Here is a 13211-nt window from a genome sequence, read left to right as displayed (position 1 = left end):
TTTAAGGAAGTTGGATCTGTTGATGGAATATGAGAGGTTTGGGGGGATGGAGAATTTGTCCATAACTTTGCATTGCCTTTTATTGGGGAGAGTGATCATGCACTCATGACTTGGGATGTGGTTAAGCATGTGGAATTTTCACTTAAGAAAGAGTGTATGTGGAACTAAAAGCTGATGATTATGACAAGCTCAGGAGACAGCTTGAAGCCATGTCCTGGCTTTAGAAACTACTAGGAAAGGATGATAATAATGCATGGGGAGATAGTCAAGGGATATTTAAGCAAAGCTGTGTCAGATTGCATACTAGGCTTGGGAGGATAAATCAGGTAAGAGTTAAATGAATGACTAGCATCATTAAGCAGGAGGTGCAAATGAAGGAAATGTTATAGAGGGTATATCAGGGGAAAGGTGATTAAGAGGCTCACGAGTAACACAGAGCAGCAAGAAAGGTAACCAGCATGGTCAGGAAGGAAATCAGGCTATGATAGATAAAAATTAGCCAAGCAGGTCAAGGGAAATCCCAAAGAGTTCATTTACTATGTGTAGAGTGAAAAGAAAATTGATTATGGAAGAATAATGAATACAAATGTAAGGAAGTGACAGAAGTGGAAGAAGTAGTTAAATTACTGAATGATCACTTGCAAGTATATGTGTCATCCAAGTGGAGATAATGCAGTGACTGATATGATAGTTGATGAAGACGAGAATAGAGGTAAATGAACTTGATGTTTTGGATATTAAGAAATATAAATATAGTGTGAATATAGTCACAATGTTGTATGTGATATCAGCCCATGTGTTATGAAAAGTGAAAGAAATTACAGTGCCTTTAACCAGGCTGTTTAAATCTTGAATGCTGGTAGAGTGCCATAGAAGCAGAAAGAGGACAAAACTGTTCTGAGGTTTCAAGTTATAGACCAGTATTTCAGGAGTGGTATTTAAGATATTGGAAAAGCTGAGGTACAATTCAGGAATTGGTGGATACGAATATGAAACTTTATGGGAATAATGTGGCATTATTAAGCAAAGGTTTTCTCTTAATAATTTACTAACTTTTTACAGTAAAGTGCACTTGAACCAGATAAGAAAAATAGCTATATGATGATATTGCTAGACTTTGCAAAGACATTGACAATGCTGCATGGAACCCTATTACATAAGTTGGAGCAGATGGGGGATGGACGTGATGCTGGTGATATGGATAAGATGGTGGCTGATTGACATCAAAAAGTATTATATGTTGGAGTTGTAAAGAGAAGGCATATCACTAGGCAAGTGAAATCAGATTAATAATATCGGGAATGATATGAGGGAAAATATGCAGTTGTTTTGCTGATAATGCATAACTGTTGAGATCAATTATGTCCAGTAGAAGAAAACCCACCTCCGGTCCAAATGGAAGTCATAATCCTGGTCCCTTGTAAACATTACCGAATGCAACTTCTGTTCACCTATACTTCCACCTCTCCCTTATCCACTGCCACCACTGTTACAGCACCTAAAGATAAAGATGGCTTTCTCATATCGCTCTTTTCCTCTACCTCCTGCATAGGTGACCCACTTGTCTCCTACTGTACCAGAAACAGTGCACAAAATGCTGTTTCCTGTGTCTTTTTTAGGGGAAAAGAAACACTAAATAACTTGACACTAAAATATCTTTCAGGATAACTATCTATTACTATTACAGATACCGTTGTTATTTCTTTATCATTTACTGTCATCATCAGCTCAGCTGTTCCTATTATTTTAAAAATCTGTCAGCTGTGCTATATGTGTTATATCTCTGTAAAGATAGTTTTACACTGAGTGTTAGGTAATTACACCAAGAGTTTATTCCAATTGGTGCATAACTTTTAACTCTATTCTTTTAGAATCCATAAAATGATTTACTTGAGCACCAAATAAAAAATATATACATTTAATGAAACTAAAACACTGTACATTTTAAATAAAAATCAGCTAATGTCTTTTTTGTTACCTCATAGGGAGTAGGCGAGGCCGTTTTAGCCCTATCTAACTTTTTGGAGACTGAGTGGGCAGTTCAATCTCCATTGGTAGCTAATCAGAGATAGCTGGCTGGAGACTATCACTAATTAATTGGTACCCAGTGAAGAAGGCAGCTAACATTTAGTGCTACCATCTTGTGGTTCCTAACCCTAACACAATATTTTTGTGTTAGGGTTAGGAACCACAATAACCCACACTATTTCCCTAACACAAAAATATTGTGTTAGGGAAATAGTTTGGATTCGACAGCTGATTTTCTTGAGTTTACGGGATGAAAAACCCGAGTTTCCGAGAGAAAAAACCCGCTTGCCCTTGCCAGAGATCGACTAACTCGGGAATCGATCGAGAAAAGAATTAGAAAATGTTCGTCTAGTTGGCGACTAGATTCGAACCAAAGTCTTTTGTAATGTGGTCAAATGCTGTAGAGTGCAAATGCCACTTCTACTTGAGCTACACAGGCTAACATTTTAAATAAAATTACATAAATGACTACAAAAATAACTGGATCCAAGGCCTTCTAAAATAAGTCTCCACTTTAGGTATCTTCTTATCTTAAAGGAATACAATCATTCACTTTCTGACTCTATCTATAACTGGTTTGTTTAACATATACTTAATCATGTCTACCAGACTAAACACTTTGCTTACACAACAACAAAATGTTCATCAGAGTCAGTTTTCTTATTAGGCCCTTTTCTGAAAACATAGAACTACCTTTTCACTTCCACGGGATTCTTTTTTTTAATTCCTTATTTAGTATATGATTTTTTCAATCATTCCTCTTGTTTCACTGGAGTATAAATATTCTTACCTCTCAAAGTTCAATTTGATGCACAATTTACCAATTTTTGTGCCAGAGAAAGAAGTTTCTTCTACTATTTCATAAACAACACATCTAAGTTCTTCATGTTAAACCACTTTACAGTTTCAGATTTTTCCATTGCTTTGTTTTCAGTAGAATAGCAAATTGATCCAGTGTTCTTAAGACAAAAGATGAAACTTCATTCAACATTTCCTTGAACATTGAATTCGAATGTCAACTCCAAATATCTTCTTTATTTACTAAACACTTGTTGACTATCTGAATTCTTCAAGTTCAAATAAAGTTTAAAGATTCACAGTGCTACAGTTCCTTTTTGGAATCTTCTATTAATATTCTCCCAACTGGCACATTTTCTTAAACCCTCAACCTATCCTCATAGGAAGCATTCCACAGACTCATCCATCTATTTTGGACACTTTGGCCACCATTTCCTCATCCCCAGAAACCCAGGTGACCAAACCTGAGCACAGTAATCCAGATGTGGTCATATTAACACTTTATAATATCTCTTTTCTGGTTATTAGTATGTTCTTCAATAACCAAGTAATCCTGTGAGCTTCCCTGGCAACTTGAGCAGTATGCCCTCTAAACTTCAGCTGTCTGCTACTACCACCAGATCCCTTACTTGGTTATTGAAGAACATACTAATAAGCAGAAAAAAGATATTATAAAGTGTTAATATGTTTCCTGGAGTACAATTCACTCAATGCAGTACATAGCTTGTAATCTTTGTATACCAAATTATAAAAAGTTAGCAGATTATTAAGGCATCACCGACCCCTTCACAAACTTTACACTTTTCCACATTAAATTGACATCCAATCTGTTTTGCTTATACTGTTAGTCTATTTAAATTATCTTGCAAGCTCTCTACATCACTTTGATTAACTATTAGCTATCCAACTTTGCATCATCAGCAAACAACTGAATACCACCTTTCAACTTATTTCCTATATCATTTATGTACAAATTAAATAGCAGTGGTCCAAGTCCAGAGCCCTGCAACTTACCAATAGTCACCTGCCTTCTCCTTGATTTTGTTCCTCCATGTACTAATTTTTAGAATGTCTATCAGCCACCCTTTTCTTCATATCACCAGTTTCCTATTCCTTCCCATTTGTTGCAGCTTGCATAACTGAGTTCCATGTGGTTTCCTCTCAAATGCTTTTGCAAAATCCATCAGTATCATAGTGTAGCCATTCCCTTTATCCAACTTAGCTATCACTCTATTATAAAAAGTAGCAGATTATTAAGGCATCACCGACCCCTTCACAAAGCTATTCTGCCCATCATAAAGTGTTATATTCTTATCCACCCATTCCCAACTTCACAAAGCTATTCTGCCCATCATAAAGTGTTATATTCTTATCCACCCATTCCCAAATTCTCTTTCTAACCAACTTTTTAGTAATTTTACCACCATAGCCTTAGATTCTCCTTTATGCAAAGGAATTATTTTACCCTCCTTCCACTCTCTTGGAACTTTGCCAGAGATGAGACTTAAATTAAACAGCCTAGTCAAAGGGTGTGTAGCCAGTTCCCATGCACATGCTTGTCAAATGTGAGCCGATATTTTTCTCATAAGAAAAAATATCTCCTTGATGAACTCGCTCTCATATCTCAAACACTATTGAAAGTTTTATTTTTCCCTTGATTAGACTATAATAAATTTAGTTTAATCCTTTATCCAAGTGTGAGCAAACAAAGTTTGTGCCTGAAAATATCTTCAGGACTGGGGTAAGGTAGTACACCACCGGGCAACTCGTAGCAAAGGTGGACCAAGCTAACATCTCTCCTATCTCAGTATCTCCCATAATGCAAAACACATCTCCTTGCGGATATGTATAATGTTATACATTAAGGGAAGGACCACTACCCAGACTAGTTTCGACCTTTATTGAGGTCTCTTCAGTGGGAGCCAGGCCCTGAAGTGGAGATACCAGACAGAAGCAATGGCAATTCATCTTTACCTATAGGAGTTGCCAAAAGGTGTGCCACCTTTTTATTAAATTACTCTGGATTTAGAGAAACTCCTATAGGTAAAGATGACCTGCCATTGCTTTTGCCTGGTATCTCCACTTCAGGGCCTGGCTCCCACTGAAGAGACCTCAATAAAGGTCGAAACTAGTCTGGGTAGTGGCCCTTCCCTTAATGCATAACATTATACATATCCACAAGGAGATGTGTTTTGCATTATGGGAGATACTGAGATAGGAGTGTTAGCTTGGTTCACCTTTGCTACGAGTTGCCTGGTGTTGTACTACCTTACCCTAGTCCTGAAGATATTTTCAGGCGCAAACTTTGTTTGCTCACACTTGGATAAAGGATTAAACTAAATTTATTATTATCTCAAACACTAGTAAACAACGGTTATCCAAAAAATATAATGAGAAAGATTCTTCATAAGAACCCTCCACAGCAACAACCTCCTGTCACGCAATATACATCATCCATTTTCATCCCTTATGCAGGCTCAGTTTCAACAAAAATTACCAAACTCATGAAGTCTTTAAATGTCAGAGTTGCTCTCAAGCCTGTCAAAACTATATGCCACATTTTAAGATCTCCTAAGGACATTAATGCCTTCTTCAAATACGCAGGTGTATACAACATCCCATGTTCCTGTGGATTAAATTTCATAGCCAAACATCAAGAAGCCTGGAAATTTGAAAAAAAGAACATATAGGGGACATGAACAACAACAGAATAGACACTTCAGGATTAGCCCATCACTTCTCAATCTCTAACCACACCATCGATTGGGATAACAGCTCCATGTCTTATATAGAAGAAGAAGATTTTAGATGTAGAAACTTCAAAGAAGCCGTGGTTGTACTCTGTTTGGGAGAAAATCTAAACAGAAACCAAAGAATGATTCTGAAAGACATCTGGAAAAGCCTAATAAATTCACTTAGCTTACCAGAATTTCATTTCCCTAAAAACTATACAATGCGCTCAATAAACAATGATTGAGATACCATGTCCCATGCTTATGATGTTACGTGTCAGTTTTAATATTAATTTATTTAACTGTGTTATTCCATTCTTCTTGTTTACTAGTAAATGTTATTGTACCGTCATACTTGTCCTGAAAAAGCCAGACAGAATAGTTGGTGAAACTTGTTGACAATTTGTGTATATCTTTTATTAATATATGGTCAACAAATAAAAACCAAGAAAAAAAACTCAAGTTTTAATGTTAAGTGACCAAATACAAAACAATAGTGAGCCTATATCCCACGACTGTATTTGCATTTAGATTCTGCAATATACTAAGTACCTTCAGTTCTTCAGCCACTGTTCTCTTATCAGTCCCTGTCATCTGCCATAACAATATCTTCACTTGGATGATATACCCTTGCAAAATGATCACTCTGTCATCTGCACTTTAAAGTTATCCTTCCATAGTCATTCTTCTCCTACTTGCCACTAACTAAAAAAGCTCTTTGGGATTGCCTTTCGCCTGTTTGGCTAAATTCTTCTCATAATCTGATTTTGCCTTGCTTACCAAACTGGTTACCTTTCCTACCTGACCCTTGTACTGTTCATGAGTTAGCTGGTCACCTTTCTCCTTATATATTCTTTGCAACATTCTCTTTGTTTGCAGCTCATGTTAGTGATAATACTAATCCATCTAACTCCTACCCGATTTATTCTGCTGACCTTGGGTATACTGCCTGATATTTACTTCTTCCAGATAATCCTTCACTACTCCCCCATGCACTGTGACCATCTTTCCCTTCCAATTCTTTATGCCATGGTACTGCTTCAAGCTGCTTTTTAAGTGTACCATAATCACCTGCCTTGTTGTTCCACATATATCCCTTCTTAACTAGAATTGCCACGAGTTTTTCTACCTCCCAAGTCAAGACCACATGATCACTTTCTCCAATCAGAGGCAATATAGCCACCTTAGTTATGGACAGGTCTTCTGATCCTATAACAAGATTCATCACACTCATACCTCGAGTCTCCTCCATCACATTCTGCCTTAAGTAATTATCTCTCAGTAAGTGTATAAATTCCATTCCCTTCCTGCCATAAGATCTTTCCTCCTCCAATCTATGTCTTCAAAGTTGAAGTCCCCTGTCATCGGCAGTATTCCACCTCCTGTCCTGTCTGTTTTATCCTCCCTGAAAATACTAAATCCATTACATTCTATCCCTATAACTACATCATCTGCTGTTAGCCAAGTCTCACTAATGTCTATCAGTTTTGGCGAGTTTGCACTAACAAATGTCAAAAACTCCTCCCTCTTGTTCCTGGTACTTCTAGCATTAGTATATAGAAACTGCCGTATCCCTGTAGGTCTACAACTGCCTTTGCTTCCTGAATTGACTACCCTATTCAATATTTTTGCTTGAGCGACTGGATTGTGCACGTTGGTCATTCTCACTCTCATTTGCTTCATGGGTGCCTTCACACACACTTGTTTGCATCCATCCTAATTTCTTTAGTTTTCTTGGATTTGCAATTTCACACTGAGTGAATAAAGCTCTCTAACTCCAAATTCATTTCATTGCAGTCCATCAGTATTGCACAAATCTTTACATCCATTAGACGTAGGCCATAAACCCACAAACTCTATATCATTCCTTCTGCATAAGCTGCATATTGATTCTTTAGCTATCATTGCTGTCCTTCTCACTTCATCTCTGTCATAGTCTAGTGGCATACTCACAAACATCACTTTCTTACTCTTCTTTTTCACTTCTTCGAATAACTCTTTCACATTCTCCCTCATACAATATTTCTCACCTCTCAGGTCATTGGTTACACCCAAAACAACCCCCTTTCTGCATTCTAACAGTATTACCAATATTATTAATTTTTGCACCAGGGAAACAAGATTTTGTAGTGCTTTCATGAAGTACTCCCCTATCATAGATTGCCATAAAAATTATCTACTCATGCTCTCATCATGCTTTGTCTACATATGACAAGGAATATGACAAATATCACAAGGAAAACATCCTTACATACCACACTGTTCGGACTCACTCTAGGCATGGTCTGGCAGAGTACAGGAGTATCAGTCGAAATCAGTAGTTGTACCAGCTGATGGTGAAACCCTTTGCATTACCATTTAATTTTTTCCCCCATATACCAAGTGTCCAAAAAAGAACTCTGAGATATTTAACACAAGTATTTTCTATTTAGACCATCATATAATGGTGTTTTGAGCATATTCGCAAAGCGACAATATTCAAGTTGTAGTTCAAACGTTGTCCACCAGATAGCTCTACAGATGTGTATAAATGTATAAATTTATTTATACATTTATACACATCTGTAGAGATGAAGCATTCGCAGAAATGAAGTCACTGACAAATGTCCAAAGGAATTTCAGGTAGGAGTATGAATGTAGGAATGCTCCAAGTGGCAAACACATTATTAAGTGGGATTAATAGTTCTTGGAAACAGGAATTGTTTTAAAAGGACACTCACCAGATTCAGAACAAGTGCAGAAAACGTGGAATGAATTTGACTGTCTTTCCAGCGTAGCCTGAAACGTTCGGTTTGTTGTGTGAGTCATCAATTAAGCATTCCTAAAATCACAGTACATGATGTTGTTTACAAGAGATAACGTTCGGTTTGTTGTGTGAGTCATCAATTAAGCATTCCTAAAATCACAGTACATGATGTTGTTTACAAGAGATTGAAACTTAATGCTTATAAACTGCAGCTTGTTCATCACATCCACCCTACTGATAGGTCACAAAGAGTTCAGTTTGTGACCACCATGTTAGACCTTACTGCTGAACATGACAACTACCTCACTGATGGATTTCATCTGTAAACAATCCAGGTCAATGTCTGGGTGCAGCATCGTGCATAATCACACTGTTGAGCCATTTTTTCCCATGAGGAGACGATTATGAGTGTAGCATATCTGGATATTGTAGAGAACTTTGTGTTTCCCCAGATAGAGAATATGGAGGGCTTCATTTTCCAAGGATGGAGTCCTGCCACATTATGCAATGATTGTGTGGACTCTGCTAACAAACAATTCCCAGAAAAATGGATAGGCAGAGGAGGTCCCATTGCTTGGTTACTGTGCAGTTTCGATTTGACTGCATGGATTTCTTCTTTTGGGACTATGTAAAAGACTTTGTGTATCAAGAAAAAAAATCCAGTCTCCTTTGCACACCTGTGCCATAGAATAACAGCAACAGATATGTTTACCTGAGTATGGTCTGAGGTGGAATTCTGTTTTGATGTCTGTAGAACTGTAAATGGTGCACACATTGAGTTACACTAACAGGTGATCGAACTTGTGGCATTGTACTTTGATAATATATGCTAAATACATTTCTGCTTCAAAATGTAATAAAATAAATTTCATTGAAAACCCCGGAGTTCTTTTTCTGACACCCGGTATTATTTAGCAGCTGGACTGTGGAACTGTTTTACTACTGTCTTCATAAGTGGAGGTGGTTCTGAATCTCTAGAATATGTTTGGCATGTTTTGAAGGGTATCACTAACATTACATTAGTAGAGAGGGGAAGAAGATCGAATCCCTGCTCTGGAGACGAAACATGACATCAGCCACTTCAGGCCTCCAATAGCAGATAGTGGTGATGTGCCACAGATTAATGAAAGTTGTTTATCACCTAGTAGGTCTAATTGTCATTTTCAACTAGGAAATATATTCCTTTGCATTAGGAATATTAACTTATTTCTGCAGAGCCTCTGTGATGGAAACAAGACACATCTTAAGAAAAGGGGTTGGAAATTGACCTGGAGAAGATGTGTATTGCATCTCCTTTCCATTAGTGACCCTTAAGTTCATAATATATTAAAAAGTATGTTAGTTGTTTTGTCTTTGTATATTTGTGATCTCTACTGAAAGATTGAAAATCCAGTTATTTAATTAAGCAAAAGAATGTATTTGTTGCAATAGTCAGTTATGTTGAGCAACAGTATTATTATATAGGTGAGCATATTTATGATATATGGATCTCTTTCTCGCTCATATTTTATTTATTTATCATTATTATTAACAATTCCACTTCACTTTCTCTCAAGAAGTTACAAGCCATAAACATTTAGTAAGCTGAAAATGGAAAAGTACATTATCTTTAGTCAGAAAAATTTCATTACATTAACAAATATAAAGAATATATTCCTAAAAAGTCTCACCATAATAAAAGGATGTGATGCATTAGAGTTTGAATGCTTGAAATTTACAGTAACATTCATAATTGGGAAATGAATGATAATTTAATTACTTTTATAACATAAGCATTTTCAGGTATCTGAATTTTGAATTAATTGCGGTTTCTGTGGAATTAATTATGGAGGCAAATGTAATTATTTTGCTGTAGTTTTACTTTATATAGGAGAAGTAGATATAGTTTTACTTTATGTAGGAGATGTGGTGGGAAGCAGTGGCCAACATTTTCTAGAAGATTATTACCATGCTGATGATAGAAGAGAGCAATATCAAGACAAAAGTCAATTAAAAGGAGGAAGATGGAGTAAAAGCAAGGGTACTCATGACAGAATAAAAACTAAAGATGCATCAAGTAAGAAAAAAAAAATTGAAGTAACCTAAAATGTTAGTAACAAATTCAGAAATTAAATTATTCTAGAACCGAATTACAATAATTAATTCCTTCATATATGAAATTTAATTATATATTATTGTAGTTTCTCAAACTACAAATGTGTGTGTGTGGCTTAACCAGAAGAACAAGGTTTGTCTATTGGCTAAGCCTGCATTTAATTCCTATCAAGGATAAGGGAATGGGAAACATTTGACTGACCTTTTCAGCCAAAGGCAAATGAAACTAGTATCATTTTTTCATCCAAATAAACAGTGAAAAATGATTCATTCAACTGACAGCTTTTGGTGTGCATGTCTCAGGATGTTCAAGAATTAATTAGCATTAATTGTGAATTGTTTGATTGCCGAAGTAATACTTTTTTGTTTTTTAGCTGCAATCGTTAACTGTTGTAGCAAATATTTTTGACTTATGAGTTTCATTTTTATGCATTCTTTATGAAAGATAATTGACATTTTTAAAAATTTAATCCCACCCATGAAAAGTTGTAAAATCTGTTGTATATTAATACTGTGGGTGGACTAAGGGTTAAATAATTCATGAACTCTAGAAATCAAATATTGGACTTTCTCAAGCTTCTTCAGGTTTTCATTAAGTAGGAAGGTCTTTCACCAAGTGATAGATTTTGTCTACCACCTAAAAACATTCACACATCTGTATCCACAACAGGATTTAAACTGAGTCTGTTGGTTAGAGAGTAGCATTATCCACTTAGCAAATAGGCCAGCCAGCAAATGGATTTTAATTTCACTGATTTTCATAAATAAAATAACACTATTTTAATCATACAAACTGGGGAAATTTTTAGCTTTGACAAATTATAGTTTTCTCGTTTTAAGTCTGTTAGATCAGTGCTTCCCAAACTGTGGGCCATAGATTTTGTTGACAGGGCCGTGAAATAATGAAAACAAATGGAAAATGTTTTAAGACTAAGTAGATTTTTTTATCTTAAAAGAAACCTATTTAATTTTTATTATTTATTATTTCTTTTTTGTTATTTTTTATATTTTAATGGAAAAAAAATCACACATTGGTGTGCAGGTTCACAAATTTTGCTTACTGCGTATTTCGGCGCTGAATGAATGTTAGTAAATATATGCTTATTCATATAAGTTTCATTTCAAAGCAGAAGTCTAAGAATTGCAGTTTTAAATATTTCACCTGATATTGACTTTTTGTGTAGTAGTATTGAAACACATCCATCACATTAAATTGTTATTAAACTTCTTTTATGTTTTTAATGCTTTCTTTATTACTAATCATTTTACGTTTCATGTGCTTGTACTGCAAATGTACAATAACAATATATCTATCTATTGAAAAAAGAGAGCCAGAAGGCTTCATTTCAGCGATGCAAAATTATTCAAATTAAGCAGATATTGAATCCAACATTATTTCAAAGCCGAATAGAGAAACTACAAGTTTCATGCCGAATATAGATGGAAACTATAAAAATTTCGGCAGACCTAAGCGTAAGCAAACCTTTCATGACAGGGGCAACTCGTAGTAAAGGTGGAGTAAGCTCTGATCACCATCCTTAGTATTTCCCGTAATGTAAAACACATCTCCTAGCGAACATGTAAGATGTTAGTGTAGTGACCCCCCCCATAATGTATAACATCATACATGTCCACTAGGAGATGTGTTTTACATTATGGGAAATACTAAGGATAGTGATCAGATCAGAAACTTTTATAGTTTCTATCTATATCCGGCATGAAGCTCTTGTAGTTTCTCTATTCGGCTTTGAAATAATGTTGGATTCAATATCCACTTAATTTGAATAGCTATCTATATAAAAATATGAGATAATGTGCCATGTCAAATGTATATGTAAGATGATAAAAATGTAATATTTGCATTTTATTTTTGCAATATTCGCTGTGTATATATTGTATTGAATATAAATACAATAAATATCATAATAATATATGTCTATATTACAATTTTTTTTCGAGGGGTGGCTGTGAAATATTTAAATTTTTCTAAAGGGGGCCCTGACATCCAGAAGTTTGGGAAGCACTGTGTTAGATCATTATTTTATAAAGAAACAAATGTTCTGAACATTTGGAGAAAGGAAATATAACCCCTTTATTAAGCAAGAATTTGTTGAGAGATAAGTTTAAATGAAAGAAATAATAAGAAAAATTTGAGAAAAAATTTGAAAAAATAAGAAAAATTTGAAAAAAAAATGCAGGAATGCATTGTCACCAATGCATTCCTGCATTGGTGACAGTATCTGCCCAAACTCAGTTTACAGCTTATAGCAGGGCTGTCCAAAGTGCTGCCCGCTGGCCGCATGCAGTCAGTGGTGCTATTTTGTGTGGCCCTCCTGTGGGTTTTGATTTTCATGAGCAAAAAAATAAAATGACAATTTGAATCGAATGCTTATTAGATATTTTAATTCTATCATTAATCGATAATCTCGATGTTGGTAATTTTTTTGGTACTTTTACATCACTATATACCGATGCGTTTTTCAGATATTAGATGTGTCAAAAAAAAGAAGCATTCTTATACTGTTTTCTTCCAACGTGCATGCTTCAGGCACTCACGGGGAATGTGGGCGTGCGATTAGTGTGCAATTAGCGTTGTTTGTTTGTTCAGCTTTCGAGGTTATGTCACTGCTGCTCACCAAATTACTATATATGCATTGTGATGCGGCCCTCAGATAATTTTTTTTTAATGTGGCCCTCGGATTACCTAAGGTTGGACAGCCCTGGCTTATAGCATTTAAAAAAAAAAATACCACCTTGGTCTTGTTAATTGGCTTTCATCAATAACTCCATCTTCTTTTAGTGTTTATACTCAA

The 13211-nt window shown here is 35.6% G+C and overlaps 1 protein-coding gene across 3 annotated transcripts in view; it reads left to right on the top strand.

Moving 5' to 3' along the window:
• The window catches only part of LOC150094500 (ecto-NOX disulfide-thiol exchanger 2), a 294098-nt gene that overhangs the window by 25915 nt on the left and 254972 nt on the right, over positions 1–13211 (top strand). For 2 of the 3 annotated variants that reach the window (XM_090411779.1, XM_090411780.1), the window contains exon 4: positions 10205–10360. In XM_090411779.1, coding sequence (XP_090267905.1) covers positions 10205–10360 — 156 coding nt within the window. The remainder of the gene's footprint in view (positions 1–10204; positions 10361–13211) is intronic. The other variant, XM_090411781.1, reaches the window with a different exon arrangement.

The sequence above is a fragment of the Typopeltis vanoorti genome, chromosome 22 (assembly GCF_054136105.1).
Source record: "Typopeltis vanoorti isolate ZY-2024b chromosome 22, IOZ_Tvanoo_1.0, whole genome shotgun sequence".
NCBI lineage: Eukaryota > Metazoa > Arthropoda > Arachnida > Uropygi > Thelyphonidae > Typopeltis > Typopeltis vanoorti.
The sequence above is the reverse complement of the archived record's forward strand: the minus strand, read 5'-3'. Positions and strand labels throughout refer to the sequence as shown.